Source organism: Gallus gallus, chromosome 1, assembly GCF_016699485.2.
Source record: "Gallus gallus isolate bGalGal1 chromosome 1, bGalGal1.mat.broiler.GRCg7b, whole genome shotgun sequence".
NCBI lineage: Eukaryota > Metazoa > Chordata > Aves > Galliformes > Phasianidae > Gallus > Gallus gallus.
In genome coordinates, this window is record NC_052532.1 from 36,583,185 (window position 1) to 36,610,743 (window position 27,559).

The 27,559-nt window shown below is 37.7% G+C and overlaps 1 protein-coding gene across 1 annotated transcript; it reads left to right on the forward strand.

The window, feature by feature from the left end:
• On the forward strand, nucleotides 1-27,096 carry TBC1D15 (TBC1 domain family member 15). Its single transcript, NM_001012809.3, has 17 exons — nucleotides 1-44; nucleotides 6,716-6,814; nucleotides 7,043-7,117; nucleotides 7,802-7,940; nucleotides 9,891-10,101; nucleotides 14,019-14,121; nucleotides 15,039-15,236; nucleotides 15,791-15,919; nucleotides 18,193-18,296; nucleotides 18,464-18,558; nucleotides 19,633-19,749; nucleotides 21,510-21,610; nucleotides 22,323-22,422; nucleotides 22,771-22,868; nucleotides 24,420-24,536; nucleotides 25,086-25,172; nucleotides 25,756-27,096. The coding sequence occupies exons 1-17, from the start codon at nucleotides 21-23 to the stop codon at nucleotides 25,960-25,962; spliced, it is 2,004 nt and encodes a 667-aa protein (NP_001012827.2). The 5' UTR covers nucleotides 1-20; the 3' UTR covers nucleotides 25,963-27,096.
• Nucleotides 27,097-27,559: the final 463 nt, after the last annotated feature.

The window sequence follows — 27,559 nt, forward strand, 5'->3', positions numbered from 1 at the left end:
ATCATAAACACTCCGGCAACATGGCGGCGCCTCCGAGCGGCAAGGTAACGAGCGCTGCCGAGGGACCGCCTCCTCCTCCTCTCTCGGAGGCCGCGCTGGGTTCGCTGCGTTCGCGGGGAGGGGATGCTGCTGGGCCTTCGCGTGGCTCCGAAGGCCTTTTCTCAGCGAGGCGTAACGGGTTTCCGTCACGGCCCCCGGGCCTGGCCGTGCTGGGAGGCCGCGGGCTCTCCGCGGGGCGGGCTCCGGGCGGGTCGCTGTGTGGCAGTCGGGCTCTCCCGGCCTGCGTGTGCCCGCCCGCAGCGCTGCCGGGCCGCCCGGTTTGCTCACGTCGCTGTTCCGAAATGCAGAGCGCTTTGGGGATGAAGCAGAGCTCGGCAAGGTGGAACCCGAGGGCTGGGCTGAGCTCGCATGTCCTCTCTGCCCTCAGTTCCTCAGGGGACGGTTTTGCCAGGGAAATGCGTATCTCCCCCTGCGGAGAGGTTGTGGAGGGACTGCTTTGGTCGGGCGGCTTTACCATATCCTCTATTACAGCTCAGAAATAACCCTTAACTGCTGTTAGGCGTTCAAGTTGTAGCATGGCTGATCTGGGATGACCTCCTGGCTGTTTCCAGATATGCCAATTTAATTTCCAGTTATGTGAAAGAATACGTACTGTTATGTTTCTTCTCCACTCAGTCCTGGAAGCGAAGTAGATTGTTTTCATTCAGGGCCTTACTGCCTGGATCCTTGTCTTATTAAAAAGCATCTTCCTCAAAAGCCTGAAAAAATAGATCTTGAGATCTTCCTGCTCGTTAAAATCCAGCTTACATGGTAGTTTATTGGGTGCTGATGAGTGCTTTCGTTTTGCATTATTTTTCACATACGTTTTTGTCAGGAACTTCTTCCTGAAGTTTTTTTTTTTTTTTTCTGAAGGCAGCTTTATTATCATATCTATTATTATTATCAGTAATACTGCTGGGGGGTTGTTTGTGAATTTAATGTGTATTTGTCGTTCACTGAACTAAAAGTCAGTTTGCCCAAACTTGTACGGATCTCTGCGTTGTTGCAGTTATTCCATGTTCACAGTTACATATTAACACCGCTTCTGATCCAACGTTCTTCCTGTTCTTCACGTTTCATTATGGTATCTCAGTAAAGTAAGAGCTCTTGAAACAGAGAGCAAAGTGACAGTTGTGCTTTCTTAAACTTTACAAAATAGTTTATGTGTGCAGACTCATCCTTCTGGAGCTCTCGCCACCTTTGTGTTGCACTTCTGCTTGCTTGGATGCTATACTCATTTGATCACTAAGTGATTTGGTTTAGCAAGCTGGAAGAAAATACAAAGAAAGGTGCATTTATTTTTGGCTGGGTTACTTTTTCATTAGTGTGTGGAAGGCACTGGGTCACAAGTTCCTTCTTTGGGTGGCAGCAGGATTCTAGATGGCCTCACAAACTCAGGAAGCTTCACTGCAGGTGGAATAAATGCAGTGTGCCTTGGTGTTCTCACATAGGGCTTTTTGCATTTTGGTGTGTTTCCAAATGATGAGGGTCCTAAATTAAGTCTGCTTTTCTTTCTGGCTGTGCAGTGTTCTAATGATGTAGTTCAGGTGATAGATGCTTGGGAGAGTAGCGGGTATTAGCTTGTGCAGTGCTTTAGGCTTGTTTGGCAGAGCTCCATGCTCAATAACATGAACGTAATGCGTTTTATTGTGTAAATAATTTTTTGAAAAACATTACACAAGAAAATCCTACAGAATATGTATTGTGATAGACTGAAGAGCTGTGATAGCCTGCCTTGACTCAGATGTCATGAATCATAGAATCATAGAATGGCCTGGGTTGAAAAGGACCTCAAATATCATTGAGTTTCAACCCCCCTGCCATGTGCAGGGTCACCAACCACCAGACCAGGCTGCCCAGAGCCACATCCAGCCTGGCCTTGAATGCCTCTAGGGATGGGGCATCCACAGCCTCCTTGGGCAACCTGTTCCAGTGTGTCACCACCCTCTGTGTGAAAAACTTCCTCCTAAAAGAAATGAAATCTTCCCTCAGCAAATCATACCAGAATGAGGCTTTTATTTTCATCCTGTATGCTTTCCCCTTCTGTTATGGCTTTTTCTTTTTTGTTAAATTTTATGTCCCAGACATTATTAATAGCAATGGATTCACAACTTCATTATTTCATATTATGTCCTTCTTTTTTCGCAGTTCTCTGGTTTCTGTTTCATACATTAATGTGGTATGAACTATAGTTACCTCACGCAACTGTATGTACTGCTTTCCTTAGATTCCTTTTTGTTCCTTCTTTTTACTGTGAAGGTTTTTTTAGTGTTTTTCTCAGTACGGTTAACACAGTTCCAGAAAACTTAATGCTGTTAAATGTCAGTAAGGTCTTTTGTTTTCAGAGCTTTTGGCTTTATTCATGAAAGTAGGTGTGTTACCTCTTTTTGTTGCTTATTTATTTTCCTGATTAAAGAGAACGGTTTCTGGACCAACTCTCACCCCTGTAATGGAGAACGGTTTCAGAAAATGAGGTAGAAAGCTGTTTGTGGGGAGAAGTATAAATTTAGCCTGTCAGTGTATAGGCTATTATTACAGCTGTTCTAAAGGCAGTAATGATTTTTGTTTTATGTTCTTGGAGTTGAGTCTATCTTCAGCATATGGGCTGTTAGATCTTTCTCAAATTACCAGCTGACGCATGGGCTGTCAGAGTAGTTATTTGTCATTTCGTTGTGTCCTTGCTCTTCAAGTCAAAGCTTGGTCTAAGCTCAGATATTTGGCCAGCATAGTTTTAGAAATGTTGAGGTAGCGCTCACTGTAGGTATTACTAAACAGTAATGTAAATGCTGTAATGTGTGTATGGAGGTGATGTCATTGAGATTGTTTCGTAGCAAGGATTGACAAAGAGATCTTTGTCGCACTGTCTTGCAAAACTTACTGTTGTAAAGGAGGGTACTTTCCTTATGATATATGGTTCCCATTGTTGCAAGCTTTCTCACATGAATATTTGTATTTTATTTTCATTTCTCTGCTTGGAAACTTGTTGTAAGAGTCTTATACTTCTAAGACTGGCAGGGTGAGAAATTTTACTGTCTCAGGAAACAGGTTGAGCCATAGACTCGGCAAACGAGATATGCAAGGAAACTTTTATCCACTTAATAAACTCAGATATCTTCTTAGGTATCTTCTTTGTAGCAAAAGATCACGTTGGTCAATTGACATGAGCTTGATGCTTTGCAGAGTACTCAAATATGGTGGTGTCTGGTGACTGGAAGTGGAGTGACGTAGCAGTGCCCAGCCATGTGCCTGCTGACGGCTGAGCAAAGTTAGTAAGCCCTGGAGATGGCTCAGCTGTTCCAAAGAGGGAGGTGGAAATAAAAGCAGCATGATGCAGATTTGTAAATTGAGATCTATTTTTTCTAACTTAAAGACCAGCTCTGAACGGTGGTATTTATTTTGTTGATATAAATTAGCTCAGAACAGCCGCTGACTAAATTGAATTTATTTTATTGGCCTGTAGTGGTTTCCTTACTGTGTTGCATCTTTTTTTGTTTACCTTCTGTAAAAAGGCACCTTCTGTAATAGCATCTGTAAAATAAGATGCTAATCAGCTGCTATATCTGTTGATGCTTGCAGGCAGAGCCATTTTTCCTTAATTTGTAGTCTGTGGAGCATTCAGACTTCTGCTAAGTTGCTTTCTTATGAGCATGCCTGCTTGCTGCTTCAGCTGTTGAATCCACAATGAGATCTTTTACCTGATGTGATAATACGAGGCAAAAATGTAGAAGAGTTGCTAGAATCTGGATTTGTACAGTGCCACAATACTCAGTGATCCAAAGTGGCTGGTTCACTCTGTAAGTGCTGCGTGCTGTTTCTGTTGTAAGCTGGATGGCATCTTGGAAGTGTGATTGAGGCCCTGGTTTGTAATTTCTGGCAGAAAAGGAGAATGTGTGTAAGGATATGGGAAGAGAGCGTGAGGTGTCTGAAAGACAGAGCTAGCAGGATTGTTGCACAGCTTCTCTGCTTTCTCAAATGTCCTGTGTTGGACAAGTTGCTGCTGTATGAAGAGAGGTAGGAGAAGGAATGTAAGCTGTGAGCAGTGAGTGCACAATTTCATAGAGTCACAGAGTGGTTTGTGTTGGAAGGCTCCTTAAAAGACTATCCAGTTCTAACCTCGCCTGCCATGGGCAGGGTTGCCACCCACTGGATCAGGCTACCCAGTGCCCCATCCAGCCTGGCCTTGAACACCTCCAGGGATGATGGGGCATCCACAGCTTCTCTGAGCAACCTGTGCCAGTGCCTCACCACCTTCTGAGTAAAGAATTTTTCTTATATCTAACCTAAGCCTACCGTCTTCTAGGTTAAAGCCAATATCCCTTGTCTTATCGCTGCACTCCTTGTTAAAGTGTCGTCCCCTCCATCTTTTCTGTAAACCACCTTTAGGTGCTAGAGGGCTGCAATGAGGTCTCTCTTGAGACATCTCCAGGCTGAACAAGCCATAGTTGAGGTGCTCCAGCCCTCTCATCATCTCTCACGGCCTCCTTCAGACTCATTGAACAACTCTCTTTTTTGTGCTGGGGTCCCCAGGCCTGGACACAGCTCTCCATGGGGCTTTATGAGGACAGAGTTGAGGGAAACAGTTCCCTCCCTTGCCCTGCTGTTTGCACCTCTTTTGATACAGCCCATGGTATGGTTGGCTTCTGATCTGCAAATGCACACTGCTGGCTTATATCAATTAGTGGTGTCCAGCACAGACAGGATGGGTATTAACGAGTAAGATGGGCAGGACCACCTGCTCTGTTTAGCTTTGCTGTTGCCTACATCTCAATGTGTTTGGGTGCAGTGCTGTAAGTGTCTCACTAGCTGGTTGCGCAAAACCATAAATTGCCATCAAATGACAAGAGTTTAATCTAAAACATTTGTTTGTGGTCTAGCATGTATTGTAGTTGTTGATGTGCTGTGGTGAAGGCCTTCTTTTGTATGTCTCTGACAATAAAATGCAACAAGCATTACCCATTGAGTTCTCTTCATACACAGCAGAATGAGCTGGTGGTATGAATTTCCCATGCTGCACTTTTCAGTATAAGAACGATAGTACCTTTTTACTGGGGTAACAGCAGGACTTCAGGTAGTTATTCTGCTGGACATGGAATATAAATACATAAATATGCAAACAGGTTTCCATAACCTGAACTGGCATTGCCCATGACATGTCCTAGAACAGTGCAGATAAGGCTGCACCTCAGAGGGTGGCTTTTTGTCAGCTGAGCCAGTGTTGAACCTCTTCATTCTGCTTTCTGTGGTCAGTGGAAAACAACCATTGCACAGCTTTCCTGAGTTTTGTGCAGTGGTTCCTTGCTTTTACAGCCCCTCTGTCAGTTTAGTTGGTAGAATAGCTACTGTCTCCGCATGGCACGGAGTTGTTAATGACTGACATGAATGAATGGTGAATGCCATATCTTTCTTCAAATTAGATACCTTATTGCATCTTCTGTGCTACTGTATGTGTGTGACTCAATCCTGTTTCTTCAGTGTTTGGTTGGATTAAAAAAACCCAACTCCTTAAGCTCCATTGCGTTAAGTATTTGATAACAGAAGAAGTAAATACAAGCTTAGACTTGCTATTCTAAAACTTCTGAGCAGGTTCCAAGTTCCTCGATTTCACCATGTGTTACAGCAGAGGTGGATCTGTTTTGCAGAACAATGTAGAATCTTCCTGTTATGTGATTACTGTTGTCAGGTGATGTTAATGGATGAAAAAGAATATAAACATTAATAATTAGACTGGTAGTAGTAGGGCTGTTTTGATGGCATGGAATAACTGGTGTAATATATTAGATTGAGGAGGTGTAGTTAATTATACTTAGTGAAATTGCTGGCAGAAATGCACATCTACTGATATAACCCCAAAGCAGAGTTTTATCTGGAACAGCTGTCCCAGTGATTGATCACTTTGGTTCATACTTGTAGTTGTGGTGATAGATCAGGTCCAAATACTGGAAGGCACATTTTAAGTAATGTCTAAAGTTGCAGTGTTTAAACAGAGGCTGAATTTCAGAGCAGGTATTTGTTAGAAATAAAGAGGATCTTAATTAATTTTTTGGTAGAAAAAAAGAAAGCTTGTAATAGAGCAAAGGAAAGGAGACTTCCAGTATTTGGAAGGGAACTTAATAGTGTTGTCTTTAATCCTTCAAGAAGGAGTTTAGACTAAGTGACCTCATCAGCTCCTACAAGCAATATTTGTGATTAAATCTCATGCTATCATTTTTCCTTCTGTAAAGTGAGGGGAAACTTGAGAAATAAATATACAACAGAAAGGACAAGTAAACCGAATTTTGTTGCTATTTTAAGCTCTGTATTTTATAGCTAGTGAGTTTGCACACCTGAACTTTTGGCTTACTGGCCTGACTGCAAATGTGATGATTTTAAAATTCTGAATTAGTATGTTCAGAAAAAGATTATGTATATATTAAAAAAAAAATAATAATACTGACTGTTGAGTGCATTTTTTGTGACTTTCTGACAAAGTTATAATAGCTGCTGTATTGGTTAGAGAATAAATGTAATCAGTTCTAGTTTCTATTGTTTCTTGATATATTTGAGAATCTTAGAAGTGGAGAAAAAGAGGAAGATAAAAATATAGGAAGCTTCAGGCATTCACTTCAACCTATGTAGGTGAATCAAAATGATAATGAATAACGGTTTGTCTCCTATTCCATTGTATTCTTTGTTTCAGGTTTTATATGAGCAAGACGGAGTATTCATTCATCCATCCTGTGGAAAAAATGATGATCAGGACAACTTCATATCTGGAGTACTGCGTGTCATAGAGAAGGTATTTGTACAGTACGCTTGTAGAAGCCTCTTACATTTGTTGGCCAAGCTAATGCGTTTGAGAAATCTTTAATGTTTTCTTAAGTATTGGATTTCATTAATGAATAAGCATTGCATTGTTCTTGACATCAACATCATTTATATATAGTGTAAGTTGTCCCTGAATCATACTGTGAGTAAATAGGGGGGATGTGTAATTTGTTACACAGATTTGTTGTTTGTATTGTAGGAAAATGAAGTTATAGTAGACTGGAGGCCACAGGATGATACTTTGGATACTTCTAATATCCTCTGTGCAGGAAAGGTATGTTCATTAGTTATAAATGATCTTCATTCTGTTTTTCTAGAGATTTGATTTTGTGGGAACTTACGGGTAGGTGACCTTATAACTGGAGGCAAAACCTATATACGCAACTGTCATTGGTATTAATAGCTATATGTTGGAATATCCTGTGTGGATTATGGCCTGGTTTGGGTTGTGGGGGTATGTGTTTTATGTATGTACATAAAGTAAAGGGAGAACTGTCTGAGTAACAAAGACCAAATGAGCGTAAGCAAATCAGTCATCAATCTCCCTGCATCTATTTTGTTGGGTGATGGTGATTCATTCTTCATAATTAGACTCAAAACAGAGAGACACTGTTCTAATGCGAAGTATTTGAAGTCTGTTGAAGTTCTAAGATCCAGTGGTTGTGTTGGAAGGATGTGATAAAGCAGGAAGATGGAAGTTTTATGTTTAAATAAAGTTTTGTGTTGGGTGGAATCTGTGAAAGAGGCTTAGATATTGTAGCACCACGTTGAATTTAAGTAAAACTATTTTTCTTCTTAGTTCTTGTCATAAATAAAAATTTCTTGTGTTGAATTGTGTGTTAAGAGCTTATTACCAAAAATTCTTTTCATCTGTGAAAGTGAAGGTACTCTTTCTTCTGCTTGTTGAGTCTGGGAATCTTGTCTTGTGCTTTTTTTGATGGTTACTGTCTTTGCTTAGGATTCCAGTTCTGTGGTAGAGTGGACTCCAGTGCCCAAAGAAAAATCCTCTCGAGGAGCAGACCGTCCAAACAACTATGAAGCAGAATGGGACATGGTCACCACCGTCTCTTTTAAAAAGAAACCCCATTCAAATGGAGGTACTTCAAAAATAAGTGAACTTTCTTTTTCTTTCTTCTGACTTGTAATTGAAGATTTGTCTTCATAATCCAGTATAATGGATTTCATTAGGAATTGAAAAGCACTTGTGGCAAGAAGTGAATTTCTGGATGTGGAAAAGCAATTCAGCATTTAAAACCTACTTTTTACCTCCAATCTAATTTCTTCTCTGAATTAGTAGAGAAGTATATAGAAAATAAATAGTAAATCCAGCATCATGTGGTCAGGAGGTTTAAATGATGTGACAGTTCTGTCTGCATTGAACTCTAACAATCTTAGAATCATAGAATTGATGATCTTTAAGGTCTTTTCTAACCTAAGCAAGTCCAACCGCAACCCAACTAACAGCCCTCTGCTAAATCACGTCCCTGAGCACCACATCCAAACGGTTTTTAAACACATCCAGGGTTGATGACTCAACCACCTCCCTGGGGAGCCTATTCAGTGCTTAACAACCGTTTCTGTAAAGAAGTCTTTCCTGATATCCAACCTAAACTTACCCTGGCACAACTTAAGGCCATTTCCCCTTGTTCTGTCACCAGTGAGAAGAGACCAACCCTGCTCTCCTTGTAAGCACCTTTCAGATATTGGAAGAGAGCAATAAGATCTCCCCTCAACCTCCTTTTTCGCAGACTGAACAGCCCCAGTTCCTTCAGTTGCTCCTATGGGATTTGAACAAAATGTATTATTAGAGGGGAAAAAAAAAAAGAAAAACGTTTACTGCTCAAATGTTTTTCATTGTTGGAACAGCAGGGGGAGATGGAATGGATAGTTATGTTTGTATTTGAGTCTTTTCTATGTGGAAGCTTAGAAAACCTATTTTGTCTAATGAACATACTTTGGGAAAATAATTTCATAGCTACATTATTGTTATGTTATCTTAGTAGATAGGTAATTAAAAAAAAAACAACATAGCTTTTTCCTCTGATTCATCACTGTATTTTTTCTTTATAACTCTTGTTTCTCTGTATTTATCAGCTGAAACTGCAGACCCTTGTGATTGTTTTTCCATTTTTGTGGTAGTTTTAAGTAGTGCTGGCTGTCGTATATATCATTTATGAGTACAGGGTTTGGACTTTAAACTGAACATTTTGGGGTAAAGTGCAATCCTAGCGTGGAAGCTCTTTTCAAACACAGAATTTTACAAGGTGATACAGGGCTAAATCTCTGTCAGGCATAGAATGTTTTATTCTGCTGTTGGTTTGTATTGATTTTTTTTCTGAATTTTTAAGAGGCAGAGTCCATCTTGATCCAAAGTAAGTGTAAGTGAGTCCTGTTGGCTTAGATTATGATTTTTTTGTTACTTCTTTATTTCTGGTGGCTGTAATTTGATGGTGATAGGCTGGGGTACGTGCCAGTGTCCCTGCAGGCATGCTGGCTCTTTCCAGTTTACTGGTGGAGTAACACTGAATCCCTTTGTTTTGAATGTATTACCACCTTGCACAGATTTGCACAGTAAAGGAGGAAATAGCTTTTCAATTCCATCTCCCTTATATTGGTTGCAGCCTGACAAGGCATGTGTGCAACATATGCTGTACAGTAGATACAGCATTATACAGTATTATGATATATATTACATCTAGTTTGAATGAGCAATACTACCATGTGAAGGTGCTGGTGGGATTTATCATGTTGCTGGAATTTTGAAGTTGTACATTACCTTCTGGTTCATTTTCATTCACTGTTGTCAGATCTTAAAGGAAGCAGTCTGATGGAACTATTTACTTCAAAAGTCTGTACAAGATGAGAAAACACAATGAGAAATGGCTGTAGTAGTTATAGTACATATTTTTTTTTTATCAGAACTAATGCTGGGTTTCTGTTTACTGTGGGTTTTTTTGGCTTGTTTAGAGGAACAGGGACAGATGATAGCTTTGTAGTTGCTAATACTGAAAACCAAACTAAAATCGCATGATAATTTTGTTTTTAAGATGCTACAAATCACACAAATGGAGAAAGCACGTGGTCATTCCTGTTCAGTTTGACAGATCTGAAATCAATCAAACAAAACAAAGAAGGCATGGGATGGTCTTATTTGGTGTTCTGTCTGAAGGATGATGTGAAGCTTCCAGCTCTACATTTTCATCATGGAGACAGCAAACTTTTTATTAAATGCCTTGAAAATCATGTTGTGCTGAGAGAGTAAGTACCAGACAGTCTTATTCTGATTTAAAATTTGGATTATTGGTTTACTTCTTTGATTCTTCAGCTAGTTTCAGATTAATGCTTTCTGATGTATTTTACAATTCCTTTTTTGTTAGTAGAATCAATTTTCAAGGTGTCTAAAGCTGTAATTTTATGTAATGAATATATGGGCTGAAGTTTTAAATTGCGGAATACTTTATGAGCCACTTCAGAAATACTGGCTTTATCGTACCTCAGTAGCTCCCTCTAGTGAATTCAGAAGCTTCTCGTGAACACTCAGATGATGTAAAGTTAAATCTTCCACGAGCAGCTACTTGGGATAACTTGTGTTTAAAATTTGAGATCTGCTCCTATAAGAAAAATGTTTGAATATTGCCATTGATGTATGATCCAGTGAGCGTATCAATTACATCACTTGATATATAAATATTTTGTCACAGAACTCAATTCTGTAACTTCTTTCTATGTGGAACATCTATTACATTTGGTCTTTATTCTTCAAACCAGTTTCTGGAGTGTAAGTGTAGTTAGACTTTATCATGGTGTTAAATACTTGAGTTTTGTTCTATATTTATATAGTGTTACCTCCAGGCTTTTTACATGAATAAAAGCCTTTCTGTTGGGCATAGTGTAGATGCATAATAAAATGTTTTGCTATCACTGTTTAATCACAATTATAATATAAAAAGACAGTAAAGTAAATATGGCTAGGCAGAGCATTAAGAGATGAGAAGATATTTGATCTGTGTAATATATACTGTGTTGTGTTAGCATCTCTCACAACATGTTCTGATGAAAGATTTGAAGGCAGATAATGAAATGGCTTTGAGAACTCTTATAGAGGGCCCTTCTTATGTTGGAAGTGTTGAGGATGTCAGAGTTGCCTTCAGTGAGTTGGTAAAGCTGTGGCCTAAGTGTTATTGTTATGCTGAAGTGCAAGCCAATAGGAGATGAGTGTTGTATAGTCATTGAACTGATCTGCAAGAGGCTTTGGCAATATGAGGATGCGGTGGCCAAGTTTGTGATAAGTTGTCAACTGCCTGGAGAAGATGATATGGTCAGTGTGACCAGCTGGTGAAATGGTACTGTTGGTAGCATTGTCTGCAAGCCTTTCAAGAAGAAAAATCTGTGAGGACCAAAGCAGGTGAGTAGTAGGGAGACAAGATGAAGAGATAGTTAAGAGTATTCTTTATACAGTTGGAGGCTAGGAAACCCTGGGTGACAGCTTCAGTTAGTTTCAGTTCTGTAGAACTGAATAATAACAAATAATTGTAATTCACATTGCTACATAAAAGTGATTTATTGGTGAGTAATTGAATGGAAGTGAAACAGGTAAGGATTTTGGTTCCTATTTCAAACACTGTCTCTTTCAGATAGTCAGTGGTGAATAGTTGGCCACTTAACCATTCTTCCTTTATTTGACCCAGTAGATGCTTAGTTCTTGTCCTTTATAGCCTCTTGTCAGGCAGTATGGATGTTCCTGCAGCAAGAGTACAAAACATTTCCTCTCAGGTTGGGTAGGAAACTGTGTGTACAGAGGGTGTCATGTCCTCAGGTCTGTTCTTAAAAGGCCTGTGCATTCTGATCCAGCAGCTGTATGCATGGGAGAGTTCAGGAGTGCTTAACAGAGTTCCCTGATAAGGGAAGGTAGGGAAGCTTGAGGTGATATCTGGGCATTTGGAATGTGCAGAGCTGCATGGTATTTCTGTCTGAGACTGTACTGTGTGTTTCAGTCTGGAACAGCAGATACTTTGGGAACTATGTATGTAGTTTGAGAACTATGATGAAGCTATGAAAATTAAATTTGCATGAAGTCAAGCATTGAGCTGAACAGGAACTTCCAGTTTTAGTTAGAATACTTACATAAGGTCTATTTTTGGCAGCAAAGTCTTCCCTGTGGCCTATTAATGTATGATTTATTCTTTCTTTTGTAAGAAAATAATACACTAAGTAACTTGTGGAGGTGCAAACCATTCTTTGCGCATTTATGTCATTTTGTGGTAGCTACTTGTGCTTAATTATTACATGGAGTATCTAAGCACGCAGCCTCTCATAGAGAAAGATGTTTTCTGGATTGCATGAGGAAGTACACGGCAATGCAATTACTTGTTATTCCAACCTTTCTATCTATGTAGATATCAGGTACTGATGTTAATACAGAATTAAGCTTTTTCCTAAAATAGCTTTCTGTCTTAAGTATTTTATTCCTCTGTTGATGCTACCTCAAAGGTTTTTGCCTTTCATTACCACTGTGCCTTTTAAAATGTTGTGACATTGCTGAAATTGGTGTGTGTGAGGGAGCTAAACGTGAACAAAATACTTGTAATCTGTTGCTTTGAAGATTTTCTTTCTTAGTTTTGTTGCACCAGGCTAATATTGAGAAATTACCACACTGACACTTCCTAACTTTCAGCATTGTGAATAAATGTTTAATTAAGTTTCTAATTCACAAGTGTGTTTTGAGCATTAGCCACGTAGCTGCCCATACTGAACAAGCTGTCCAGAGCAAATGTTGAATTACAATGGGAGTATCGTACAAAGATTTTTGTTCTTTTAGTTAAGAAGAACACAGTACATGACTCAGCCTTTGCCCCATGCAGCTTTTTTAGTAAAAGCCAGTTGAGCTTCATTAACTTTCGCTGCCTCAGATCTTTGGCTGTGGTGTCTGGTTGTTTCAAAATGAGATCTCTTGTTGGATTTCATATCCGACAGTGTTCTGTCATGTTGGAATTGAAGACAGATAAGGCTTATTAAAAAGTTCTTATCTTTGATTTTAATAACATGGTAGATGATGCAGGTATTAATAAAAATAAAAGTAATTTTTCTTTCAAAAACTAGAAATAGTGAACTTAAACTTTGGGAAAGAGTGATATAGTAAGGTGTTTTATAAATGGAAGTCTGTGCCATGGGTTAGGATTAGATGGCAAAGAGCTTAGCATTCTCCAGCCTGGCTACTAACTCCAAGGCTTGAATGTCGGATTGGCTTCTGAACTGTTGTCACTGCTTTAATATATTGAGCTGTAAGTGGTGTTGATTCAAGAGCTGCTTAATTGATCATGTTCCCATGCCAGAAGAGGGAAGAGGATGTAGGGGGAATGAGAGCAAAAGAAAGATATAATACTAGGAGTGGCACACTTCCAGCTGCCTTTGCTATCATTTTCATCTGACTGTACAAGCCTGAAGTACAAGAGTGTACAAATGCAGTGAGTTACACCAAATCAGGTTTGCGTTCATTTAGAATTTGGAGTCTACACAAGTGTTTGTGTGACAGTAATCAGATGTTTGTTTCACAGTACAATTGTTGTATTGTTGTGTTGGTAAACTCTTACTGGATCAATTTTAGAATTAGGCTGACAGTAGCTGCTGTAACAGTATTGGTTAGAAATTTTTTCATATGCTTTCAAACAATGAAAGGCAGTTTGTAGTCCTTTATGTAATGTTTTACAGTGTACAAAAACATAAGATTTACTAATTGGTAGAAAGAATTAATTAACTGTGTATGGTGACATGGGTTCTTTTCACACAGAGCTATGTTAAAGGTGTTTCAGTGTATGTGTTGTTTGACTACCTCAAAGAATTTCTTTTCCCATCATCTTTTTTTGCCCACTCTTAAATATAGAAAATATTTACTCTGAAAGTTGTCGCCCTCATGTAATTTCTCATTACAGCATAGTAATCTTTTGAAAAGGTACGGAATATAACTCAGGATGAATGACATAAACTTACAAAAAAAAAAAAAGCCCTGTTTTATAAAGTGTTAGCATATAGAGTCTTGCCATAAGTGATCTTGCATCACACTTGTTTTCCCTGCACAGAACCTGAAATGTGACTTTTAAAACCTGTAAATGTTCTAAACCATTTTGAAGAAAAACCGGTGGTGCTCACAGAAACCCCATGCTTTGATTTTATTGTAGATCTCCACAGGATAAACTCATTCTTCTTGTGAACTCTCAGAACAAGTCTCTGTCTCAATCTTTTGAAAATCTCCTAGATGAACCATCATATGGCTTACTGCAGGTATGTATTGCTTGATATTTTTTTTATTAAAAGAAAAATGCCAGCCTTTCTATATCACAAAAATCTCCTTAGTCATTGCCATTCTAGGACCATTAATTGTATCCTAAAATGAGCGCTTACTAGGAAGCACAGTTACAAGTGTGCTGTTTAGTATGTTACTTGTTTCTTAACCTTCCTGTTTAAAACCTAAACCTATACACGTTACTTTTGCCTGCAATTGTGCACATCTGGGCACAGATAGTTTTAGAAATGGAACAGAAATTTCTAAACTTTCATTGACCAAATATTCTCTTCTTGTTGTCTGATGGTTTCAAAGAGAGGCTGGAAATACAGCAGCAAAGAGCACAGTATTGCTTAATACAGTTTTTTTTCTTAAACTGTTTATCACTTGGTGGAGTTTATGGCCTTGAGAGGGTCAGAAGCAAAATGTCTGGTGATTGAATGAGACCAGAGTTCTGACCTACTGATTCATTTAATTTATGAAATCTTCAGAAGTGCATTAGTTTCTGGACTTAGTTGTCATATAAAAGTTTTCTGTGAGATTGCTAGCAGAGTACTTGAATTTTCAAGGTACAACATGATGTAAAGGTAGACAAGCTTGGGCAGAAAAATGATGTTTTGTGGCATTAATCACAGGAAAGTAAACACTGAGTCTGATCTGGTCGTATACATAGGTCAGATTTATGCAGCATACTGCTGTCTAATCTTTCAGATCAATCAGTAGTATTATTTTAATACTTAGGATCTCAACTTTTTGAATCATGCAGTGAATGTACTATGTGCAATTACTTACGTGAAACTTCAGTAACTTTGAGTCTTACTATGTTCTACTTGTTGTTTTTATCTCCTTTAAGCACAAGAATCCTAAATAATCTGAGGCTTTTCATAATTTGCTTGTTTTCCTTCTTATAACACAGAAATGGAAAAAAGATCCATACACGGTAACAATGGGAAGGTTTTCCAAAGTCACAAACTATATTTTTGATAGCTTCCGATTAAGTGACCCTTCAACTCAAAGGCGACCACCCTCAGAAATGGCAGACTTCCTCAATGATGCTATTCCAGGGTTAAAGATAAATCAGCAGGAGGAACCAGGATTTGAAGTCATTACACGAGTGAGTGTGTAAATGAATATGACACAGATGTATTGATCCTACTGCCACACTGTTTAGTCTGGTTTCAGAATAACATCCTTGAACCTGAGTTCATTCTTCAGTTCTCTCTTTAAATGCTCTAGTGCATGTCAAGAATGTGCTTTTCATGTGAAACTCCCTGTTGTCTTTGTTGGCTGCGCTGCACCTATCTATTGCTTTTCTAGTTGTTTAGAGGGTTCAGTCCGTGGGACTAACCTGAAAGTAGTTTGCAGGTGTTGGTAGAGATGGAAGGCTATGTCAAATGCATCCTCTTCCAAAATCTGAAATACTAGCTTGGATAGTCAGGTAGGTCTTTAGCACGCTGTGTTTTGCTCTTTATGCCTGCATTGCTCCATACTGCTCCCTAATGTAGACATACTAACTCTGAGGATCTAAGGCTAACACAAATATGAACACGAGAAAATATAGTTGAATTCATTATGAGGATATAACAAGCTCAGTAGTATTTATATGATTGTTCAAAAATGTTGAAGTATTTAATTGGGATTTGTGTAACACCTTTGTGTTTGTTTCAGATCGACCTAGGAGAACAGCCTGAAGTTAGTAGAAGAGAGCCTGTGTCAATTGAAGAATGGACTAAAAATATGGATTCTGAAGGAAGAATTTTAAATGTAGACTACATAAAGCAATCAATATTCAAAGGGGTAATCCGTTTTTCAAAAGTCCTTTTCTCTCCTTCCCAAACTATAGTTACGCTAGGTTTCTTATACTTGTAATGCTTCATGTAGGACTTTGGGCATGAGCTAGTCAGTATTGTTGGAGTGACTTTATAAAAGATGGTGTAATGCTCATTGAATACCTCATGAATCTCATAACCATACAGTGTACTGCACAAATAGAGAGGTCTTGCGGTGTCTGACTAAAAGGGAATGGTTTTAAAAAGACTGAGGCCCAGGTGATTGAGAGGAGAAATCAAAGTGACTTTGAGGAAAACACCGATGCTTTGTTGTGGTTCAGCCCGGAGCAGAGAAGGCAGAGGGAAGGCGTTGTGGTGGCCTGCAGCTCCTCATGAGGAGGAGAGTGGCAGGGCTAAGCTCTGCTCTCTGGTGACAGCAGCAGAGCCTGAGGGAACAGCGTGCAGCTGCATCGCAGGAGGGTCAGGCTGGGGGTTAGGAAAAGGTTTTTCATCTGAGGTTGGTTGGGCCCTGGAAAAGGCTGCTCGGGGCAGTGGTCACAGCACTAAGCTGCTGGAGTTCAGGTAGTGGTTGGGCGGCACTTTCAGATGTAGGGTTTGATTTTTTTTAATTTTTTTTTTTGGGGGTGGTCCCTTGTGTGGAGTCAAGAGTTGGACTCTGATCCTTGTGGGTCCATTCCAACTCAGGGTATTCTTCTATGAGTGTTAGGCTATCAGGTTTATGCTTTCCTTAAGGATGTTTTCTTGTCCATTAAAAGCTTCCTTTCTTTGCTGAGCAGTTTACCTGAATTTGGCCCTCAGTACTAAATGCTCACCAATATTATTGAATTGCAATTCAGTAATTGCAAAATTGAGTCCACTGAATGTGAATTCAGTCTCATTGATGCAAGTTTTATAAGTTTGTTATATGCTGTAGCTATTCTGTCTGGTGTTATTCAATGTTGATTTTTTTCCTTTTATTTTTTGTGGGAATCCTGATGCCTTAATGCTTTCTTTCCAAACTTGTTGATGTTTGTTTATAAGAATGCAGTCTTCTGGGGGTTTAAGCATGGGTAGAGAATAACATTCATATTACAGTTATTAAAAATACATATTGAGGAGGGTAGAGCAAAACTGAAAGATTTTTTCAGTTTGTGTGACAGGTCTTTAATCTATTTGTGCCTGACGTGTCCAGGTAAAGGACCCTTGTGCAATCGTGACAATTCCTACAAACCTTTTTTTCCCAGCCACCAGTGTTTCAGTGTCACTTGTGTTTTCCATTGCCAGAGGAGCGAGTGTTTAATGTTATTCATGACTCTCGATAACAAGTACATTAAATGGAGATCCATTAAATGGATTAATGGAGATTAAATGGAGATCCTCTTTAAAGACAATGCTTCTCTTACATTGTTACATACTGGAAGAGTATGTAAGTGTTGAAGTGTTACGTATTGAAGTGTTGGGATTCCAGTTATTGCTTGGCTGGAGCACCAAATTTCAGTGGTTGATGCTATTTACTGCATTGTTTTCTTTGCCTTAATTTAGTAGTAAATGGAAAAAATACAGCAAGACATCAAGCAGTGAGGTGGGAGTGTGGCCTTGGACTGATAAACTGTGGGTGGAGTTTTAGGAGTTGGAAAAAATCTCTTTTGATGTATGAGATAGGATTCAGCTGGCACATTTTTGTCATATAGAAATGATTACTTAGATGTCTGACAAATAGCATCCTTCAGTGAACAGTGGTATTTTTGGTTGCTGGAAAGGTTCATATGCATGTTGGCAGTGTCTCGTTAGTTGAAACTATTTGTTTAGAAAAGAAAGAAAACGGGAGGTTAGTACTCAAGATAAGTGTGTGGAGACAAAACTTTGGCAGTTGAACAGCATCATGTTCAAATGTATAGATTTAAAGGTACTTTTTTTTGTTTCTTAGTATCTGTGGTGCCCTTAAGGTGTTTATTTCAAGCAGTGATGCAAAAATATAGGAAGAAATACCTTTTGAAAAGCTTTTTATCTTCTTAGGAAGTATCCAGTAGTTCTACAGTTTAGAGCATATGTTAAATTAGTTTTCATTCCAGTTTTTTGATGAATCTGAGTTATATTGTTGCTTAATCATGCTCTCTTCCTCCTTTACCTTCAAATGTATTAGTTAGCAAATAAAGTTTGGCTGCAGAATAACAAGAATGAGCTTATGAGTAAGTTTTGTTCCTCTTAAGCTGTTACCTTCAGAAGCATTGTATTGCTGTAGGAGTGTTTCCTCACGAAACTGAATTAGTATTTTTGTTAATGCTTCCAATTTTTCCTTAGGGACTCTGCCATACTCTAAGAAAAGAGGCATGGAAATTTCTTTTGGGATATTTTCCTTGGAATAGCACTAAAGAAGAGAGAGCAAACTTGCAAAAAAGGAAAACGTGAGTCCAGTTTCCAGTTGCAAAACACATGAAATTGTTTGGTGTTTTTTTTTTAAGGTGTAACTTGAAAGTTCAATACTTTCTTTCTATGAATTAAAAAGGAAAAAAAAAAAGGGAAATGTAATGATGGAGCATGTTCTGGTTTCAAAATGATTTTTCTTCTTCAGGGATGAATATTTCAGGATGAAACTGCAGTGGAAGTCTGTCAGTGAGGAGCAGGAAAAACGAAATTCAAGATTAAGAGACTACAGGAGTCTCATAGGTAAATTTGGTTTCAGAAACATGCAACTGTGTGAACTCAAACCTTTGCAATTCAACATGAAATTGAAGAAATGTAAGCTTTTGAGTAACCTATATGGGAAGAAGCACTAAAAAAGCTAACACGTAGCTATTCTCAGAGATGTCTAAATTTTCTTATACACTTAAAACCTTTTCATAACCAGAGTAATTCGGAGCTTTTACACCATAGTGCTGCAGAACAGCTGGATTTTTTTTACTTCCCTTACTAAATAACAAAATGCTGTTTCCTTTTTATTGGAAGATGTTTTAAAATAATGGTGAAGCAATAAGAATTTTATACATATACTAAGGGTTAAGAAAGGTCTTGAGCTTTTTAGAGTGAGTGTACTTGTATACAGCTTATTAACAGAAAATAACATTCAGGGTTCAAAAATGGCTGAAGTTCTGTTCTAAGTATCTGAAATGTAAACGAGAATATTAGGCTTTTGTAAACTAGATCCAAAACTATGAAATAGTCTTTTTTTTCCTTAAAGTACACCTAAAATTTTTCACATTAGGATATGTTTTTTGAGTTCTACTTTAAGAACATGCTACAGACTTGGTATATTTGAGGCATCATGACTGCCTAATGAAAGCAGTGGTTTCTGCTCAACATGAGCTATGAAAACTTGTTACAAAGAACTTCTAATGTGCTGTGGCGAACTATAAGTGTCTTTTTGCTGATGGTATTGTGACCTTCCTGCTGTGGTTTATGCTGCATCTCTTAAGTATTCATGAATGCCATTGCATAGCTAGTTTACATAAAATTCTTCTTAATCCCTGTAAGTGAAGAAAATTTCCACTGAATTATAATCAGGTTTTTTCCATTTAAAACAAACAAAAGCTTTCAAACTTTTTTAAAAAAAATAATCCTCTTATTTGAGAGATTTTCTTACTTTTCAAGTATTCTTTCAGTGATGCAACTGTTGTCTTTAAGACTTCAAAGCTTTCTAATGTTGTTTGAGGGAATAAACTGAAGTTTAAAAAAACAGATTGGTTAGATGCTGGCTTTGTACAACGTGTTCTGAAAATGTTCTTAAATCTGGACTTTTTTTAGAGAAAGATGTAAACAGAACAGATAGAACAAATAAGTTCTATGAAGGTGAAGATAATCCAGGATTGATTTTACTTCATGATATTTTGATGACCTATTGCATGTATGACTTTGATTTAGGTAAGTTGTGCTCCTCTGAACTTAATAGCTGTTTTAGTTTCTGATTTAGTAAAGCTTTGCTACATGTTAAAATCTGTTAACACAATTGATCTCATATTGCTTACAGTGCTTTCTTGAAATTCAAGGTTTGTAGTTTAATGACTTGGGAAACTTTGCTTTCTCATTCTGCTTCTCACTCTCTCTTACCTAATCTCATAGGTGTCTGAATTCATCAGCTGAGGTGGGAATAGGAATTAAGTGGCAGTTTGCCTTCACTTTACCGTACTGTTGTTTTGAGGCAGGTTTGCTTTTCAGAGTTTTAACTGGATTTAATAAAAAGTGATAAACCAGCTGCCACTGCTGTAATTAAAACTCAACATGTTTAACCAGCTGTTTGTAAACATGACTGTATTTCTGAATACTTTAAAAGCTGATTCTCAGGGGGTACACTGCAGTTTTTGAAAAACTATAGTATATGCATCTGGCATAGGTGGAAAAACACACAGTGCTGTTCTTAAATCACAGTATAGCCGAGATACTTGTATTGGGAGTGAATAGGTCTTTCTAGCTGTTTTTGACTTCTTCATCCCTAGCATGACATCTGGCACTTCTATGCTTATGGGTGGCTGGTTCTTCTAAAGGGAAGTGTTGGGATTCTAAAATTAAGAATCTATTTGTGATGGATTCTGAAGGAAAAAATCAGAGCAAATCTGTAATTGCTAATATGTTTCCTGCATAGCTGTAGTTCTTGTTGACTCTGTGCCTTCTGACAAGTCTGTAAGGAGACTTAATCTTTGGCTTGAAAAAGAAAAGGAAAATTAAAACCAAAAAGTCTTCCCAAACCTGTTGTTGTTCTTTTGTTGTTTCCACACTTCTACCGGCATTAACCTGCAGTAACATGCATCTTATGAAATAAAAGTGCATTTACCACCTGGTCTATTAAAAACAGTTTAGATGGCTTAGATTTGCACAGGGAAGAAGGCTTTCGTTTTGTGAAGAAGAAAGAATAGTAGAAATGCAGTATATTTGACATCACGTGTCCAAGGATTCTAAGCCACTTAAGTATTGATGTATTGCTCATTTTAATATTTCAACAACAGCTACAGAGAGTCTGGTTAATGCCACAAATCTCCATATGAAGGGGATGGATCAGCTGTTCATATAACATGCTTTATGAATGCATTTCTCAACATAAATTATAATGAAACTGGTGTTGATCCTTAAAAGACTTTTAAACTGTCTTGTACAGCAGCATTTTCTCTAGACTTATTTTTGCCTATAGTATTAAATGTACAGTGAATAGATTTTTCTAACCTTTTTGAATTATTTACCTGTTTTCTGTTCTTTGTTCTATTCCTGCTCCCTATTTTCATGCTCATTGATTCCAGTTCTTGTCAGTTACTCAATTTTAATTACATTATTAAGAAATGTAACTGGCCATGCTCGAGTCGAAGTGAGAAATATGTTAGACCAACTGCTGATGATAGACATGCACATAATTTATGTTCTCCCTTAGAGATGTTAGCAGTAACAGTGAGACAACATATAAGTTGACTTGAACATCAGTGGTAAGGTAGTTGGGAGCGTGAGACAAGTGGGAGAAACAAGCTCTGAGAGTCCTTCTCCATTCTCTTCTTAATTGTGCTGTTAATTCCAATTATAGTGAACATACAAACTTAATGCAAACATCTGTCTAGCTCAGTCATTTAACACACTTGAAAAATGGCTGCTTTACTGTGAAGTGTAACTAAATTCCTGTTTGTCTTTCTTTTTCTGTCAAGGTTATGTCCAGGGAATGAGCGACTTGCTTTCACCTGTCTTGTATGTTATGGAGAATGAAGTTGATGCCTTTTGGTGCTTTGTCTCATATATGGATCAAATGGTAAAAATAATTTGCTTTTTCTTGCCTACTTATATTTAAAAAACAAAAGCTGTGGGTAGCATTTGGCATTAAGTTTGTGAACTTGTTGTTTTTTTTTAATACTTTTAAAGCAAGGATCCTCTCTTATATTTGAAGTTGATGTGTTTTGTCTCTGAAAGAAATTACAGTGGGTTGATAATAATCTTACTGGGTAATATGGACAGGTTTGACTACTTGGAAATTCCAAAGTAACTCAGAGCCAGAATGCTCAATTTCATGTTAATCAGGAGTCCTCTAGAAAGATTTTGTCCAGGAGTCTGGAGTTGAGACTTCCCACAAACAGAAACTTCTCTGATTTATGCATGTGGTGAAACAATATGAGACTAGTACAACAAAAAAAAAGAAAAGTTGTCTTTTGTTTTGAGTACAGCATCGCTGCTTGGCAGTACAGAGTGTAGACTAATTTAAATTAAAATTATCATTTGTTACATAACAAACTAAATGAGGATGATGTTGGATAAGCATGGTTCACTGCTTAACTTAAACCTTTCAGTAAAAAGCAGACATTTCGTTAATTACAGGTACTGTCCTTTAACTGCTCCACGCATTAAATATCTAAATGATGAGAATCTCTTTCTATGATAAAACTTTGTTATAATTAATCATATATGTAAATTGAAGTTGTCATTATGAGTTAATATAAATGACAGTGTGAATGTTTTATCTCATCCAGCATCAGAATTTTGAAGAACAGATGCAGGGTATGAAGACACAACTAATTCAGCTGAGTACTTTGCTTCGTTTACTAGACAGTGGATTTTGCAGTTATTTAGGTAGGTGTGTTACTCATGCACAGTAACTAAAACAATTTACTATGTTCTGTGTGCATTGATATCCTGACCAGTCTTCAAACATATTCCCAAGAGTAATATGATATGGCTACAGGACTTATTTAGAAGATTTCTAAATTAGAAAAATGTATAAGATTTCAGTAATTGCTTTGCATGTGTTGAAAAAGTGCCAGCTTGTTACTGACTTAGGCCATCGTCCACCAAGTATCATTGATTTTGAAGAGGGACTACAGCTTTATCAATTGCATGACTTTTGTACCTCTAAAGTCTATTTTTCCCATTGTCTTAACCAAATATGGTATTTATGAAATGTAATGCTCATATTCCTAGAATCTCAAGACTCAGGCTACCTTTATTTTTGCTTCCGATGGCTCCTCATCAGATTTAAAAGAGAATTTAGCTTTCAAGATATTCTTCGACTCTGGGAGGTAAGCAAGGATTTCATCTTACAAAATCCAGTGGTCTTTTTGGAGCTCTATGAAGTATCCTTCTTCTGTACAACAGTATAGATCACTGTACAAAGTGATTAATAGATTAATTAAAAAATCTCTATTGGTGTAAGAGAAAACTTATTAGCATAAGTTATGTCTTTGTAGCCAAAGAAGTAACTTGAGATGTTAGCATGGGTTACGTTGGCTTATTTTCGTAAGGCTTGGACAGGACTTCTCAGGAGGAGACTCTTAAGTGAGAGTAGTAACTGGAGAATATCAGGTTACCTTTTTGTGTGTGAAAAACATCTTGTGCTAGTTGAAGTGGTATGGGTGTAACACATAAATATGGGACCCAACATGTACAAAACCAAAAGAATTCTCTTATTCCAAGGTATAAAATGATAATGAGTTTTTTTGGGGAAAAAGATTGCTCATCTTCACATTTCCTGTTTGCAGTATCTCTTACCAGTTTTTTTAAAGACTAACTTTTCTTTTTAACTTGATGAGAATTATATCTGTATTCATAATTTATAATCTTAGTCTGGTGTTTTTATCACCTGTGCCTTAGTGCATGTATAAATGTGTGTACAGAAGAACAACACCCTGTATATCGAACTGCTTGGAGTACTTCTACTATCTGAGGAGGATGGTGGAATCCTGATGATATGTGATAGTCCATAGGTTCTGTTTATCACATCATAATGTACGTAGGATGCTCCAAAAGTAATTACTCCTATTTATTTCCATGGAAACTACCACAGATTCAAAGAGCACAATAATGCTGATGGAGCAAAATCTCAGCTACAAAATGCTATTTTTCAACATAGTCACCACCATTAGCTACGCATTTTTTTGCCAGCAATGATCAAGAGCCTGTGTGCAACGCTCAAGATCTGTACCAGCAGAGGTGGCCTGCTGTTGCTGTCACCACTGCTGAAATGCACAGTGAGGCGGTGAGCAGTGCTCACATCAATTCTTTGGTCTCCATAAACAATTCAGCAAGAGTCAGTGGGGGCAGTGTTTTCCATGTAAAGGAATTCAGTGCCACCCCTTTGCTTCATCTGCACACTTCCATGTCAGACACCATCCTGTCAGAGTTCCCCTCTGCTGCCATCTGTCACACAGCAACAACATGGAATGGGATATCGGTGGGAAGGTTCAACCTCTACTGCCGTACCAACACCATCAGCCTCTGAAGTTGTGGGTCAACATCATAAAATAGGGTGCATTACTTTTAGAGCAGTCCTCATATGTTTACTACAAGTATTCAGTGTCTTTGCCAGGAGATAGAGAATGAGGCATACCTTGTTTTCCCTTTTTTTTAAAAGGCTTTATATTAACTTAAACTTATAGTTGCCACTAACTGTCTAGAAGAGAAATTTCAAATAATTACAGAAATAAGTAGTTTCCTCCAAAAATAGCTTGTTCTTGTTAAACCACTAAGCCTCAGGGTTAATTGAAGATTAATTAAAACATTATTTTCTGACATCTGCCGGTCTTTTCAGAGGAAGAGTGTCAGCATTTCAAAGGTTTCTCATATTTTAACAGGTCATGTGGACAGAACTGCCTTGCCAGAATTTTCATCTTCTCCTCTGTTGTGCTATCTTAGAATCTGAAAAACAGCAAATAATGGAAAAGCAGTATGGCTTTAATGAAATATTAAAGGTACTGAGTTCTTGCGTGTTATTTAACTCTCTGGTGTTAATGCAGTGTCTTTTGTATTTCACGTTGGGAAGAATGGGGGGTGAGGAAGATAAATACCATCCTCTGAAGCATTGCATTTGAACTGACTGTTTGCTGTGCTTTCAGAATGACTTATTGGATGTCTGTAATTAGCAAGATCATGTGCATGGAAAGTGAATTCTCCCTTTTAAGCTGTTGCGTAATATGTTTAATCTTAATTTTTGCTATGTATTTTATGATTTTATTTGATATCTCATGGAAAATATGATCTGGGGAGTAACTTAGGAGGGCTGGGTAGTTTGCCAGATATAGAAATATAATGGATTCCTCATACAGGTCTCAGTGATGAAAGCCATCTATTGCATGCTACATCTTCTAGCGTCCATTTGTCAATGCAAATAGACAGTATGTTTAGCACTTCACAGCTTAGGGGGCAGGCCTATGAGATGATATTTATTCATGCAGTATATTTAACAGCGCAGCATATTCCCACAATTTGTTACATTTACTATTTCTGAATGTATTTTTTAGCATATCAATGAACTGTCTATGAAAATTGATGTGGAATATATACTCTGCAAAGCAGAAGCAATTTCTATGCAGATGATGAATTGCAAGGTAATGATATTTTGAACATCTCTACTGTAAATAGTTATATTAAAACTAAATAGTTGGCTCTAATTGTACAAGTTGTGAAATAACTTTGGCTGTGATAAAAGATATGCTGTGCCTATATGAGCACCTATATTCCACATGTCTTGTAAACAAGATTAATTTTATAGGGAAGTGCAGTCCACTGGTGGAAAGCTGAATTGTGCCTTTTGTGATTTCTTAACTCTTACTGGATAACCTCAGTATAATTGATTTGATGTATGGTGAGCTTAAAGATGAGATGAAAAATCCATTGCACTGAAAGAATACCAGATGAATACCATAATTCACTAGATAAAAATAATTTCAATAAGAGAAAGTGTAATTTTAATAGTTGTGTGGACTTCTATTTTGGGGGATGAAGATCAAAATCATTAATTGGTTACTGAGCCTTTCTTTTGCTGTCTGTTTGAAAAGCAGATGCGGAAAATGGTACTACCGCTGAGACAGATGTTTGCAATACAGCCAAATTCAGTTGAATGATTACTTTGGGGGGGGGGAGCTCAATTATTAGAAAAAATAAAATAAAATTTCCCCATTGCTTTTATAGGAGTTGCCTCAAGCAGTTAGTGAGATCCTGGGGATAGAAAGCAGTTCTGTTACACCAGATTCAGATACTGGAGAGGATGAAAGTGGAGCTGTGCTGAGCTGTCCTACGTCATCGTATCAGAATATCTCAACACCTGTAATTGCTGCCAATGGAACAAGAGAAAGCACTCAACAGATGTCTGAGACGCAGAGCTTGGCACCTGCGTAATTACAACTGATTAAATTGAAGAGAGACTATACTGAGCACGTTGTCTCCGAGCACTTGAGAGATGGATATTTAAATTTGGTGTTGATTAAGCTTTAAGGTTGGAAAGAAAATCTGTACTGTAATGCTCTTGCATTAAAGCTTTACAACATGACTCAACTTAACTATTTTTGTAGTTTCTTCTACCAAAATAGCCTTTTGTTTTCAATAACATTCCTTAATATTTTTGTAGCCAAGTGCTTTTTCTTTTTCTGGTGAACTGGAAATGGATGGTGATCAAGGAAGAATTGGAAAATCACGCATTTGCTGAGCTTTCACACACACTCATCTGAGACGGTGTGAGTTCTTTGATTTGAGCAGATCTGCAGTAGCCCAGCTGAAACTGCTGTACAAAATTCTCAAGCTGAAGAGATGCTGATATGTGTTAAAGATCATTTTGTAAATGAATGAGTTTTCCCTATTTCAAATGTTTACAAAAATACTGCTAAGTATTTGTTGCTGGTTGAATGTAGATTTGAAATGGACATTTTAGGCAGTTTAATGTCCACATACTGAATTTTGTGTAACTGGGAGTGGATGAACAGTATATTTTTACATTAACATATCTTCACTTTATATATGCATATATATTTACACACATACACTATATACACAAATGTTTGTGAATACTAGAAGGATAGTCATATTTTCAATATCTGAATAAACCTGACTGTTCATTCATATGATGAATCAGTTTGACCATATTAATGCACAGCTCAAACTTGGGCTCTTTTTCAGAACTATTTTCTAACTGAAGGTAACTCATGTGAATACATTCAGTCTTACATTTGAGGTAATTCTGCGATGGTTTCTTGCGAACTTTACTAATGTTTATCTTTGCTAATATATTAACTGATCAATTAACTACAATTAATTACACTGTTTTTACACCAAGATTATTTGGAGAATTAATAATCAGGTTATTAAAAATAATCACAGTTGACATTAATGCATTTTTTTGTATATGCAAAAGGCATTGTGAGTTTGTTCCATGCCATGCTGATGTCTTTGACGTTATGTGAAATTTATCATAACTGATGCAGTGTATTCATTATTTGGTAACTATTGTACATATTATAAAATAAAAATGGAAGCTAATTTAGTGTTTTTAATTAAATCATATTTAGAGAAAAAAATCTAGTTGTCTCGTTGATGTAAGAATGTGAGATAGAGGGGACAGCTAGCAGCTGTTAATCCATTGGCATTGTGCATTCTGTGTAGCAAAGTGCAGTGGGAATATTTGCTTCTTGCAGAGTGATGTATGCCTTTCATCTGTGGCCTCCTGACGGTGGATATGAAGCAGCTCTCTTTTCTATAGCAGTCTGCTATTGCAAACATTATTTGTGCCATCTAAAGCAAATACAAGTAATACAAAAGGGCTTTAATAGATGAATAAAGTTGTTACAACTATCCGAGACCCGATTAAACTTCTCACACCGGTTGTGAACAGACACTGAAGAGCTGAATCAGTACAAGCTTTGTTTTTAATATTGTCCATGTGCTATCTCTCATCAGTTAATAAGAGAACCTCATGCGTTAAAAGTCAAGGATTCACAGCTCA

Bases quoted from the DNA above. Each gene is read 5' to 3' on its own strand.
- TBC1D15 (NM_001012809.3), top strand. From the start codon at position 21: ATGGCGGCGCCTCCGAGCGGCAAG. The intron at 45-6,715 runs GTAACGAGCGCT...TCTTTGTTTCAG, and splicing joins CGGCGCCTCCGAGCGGCAAG to GTTTTATATGAGCAAGACGG. The intron at 25,173-25,755 runs GTAATGATATTT...TTGCTTTTATAG, and splicing joins TGCAGATGATGAATTGCAAG to GAGTTGCCTCAAGCAGTTAG.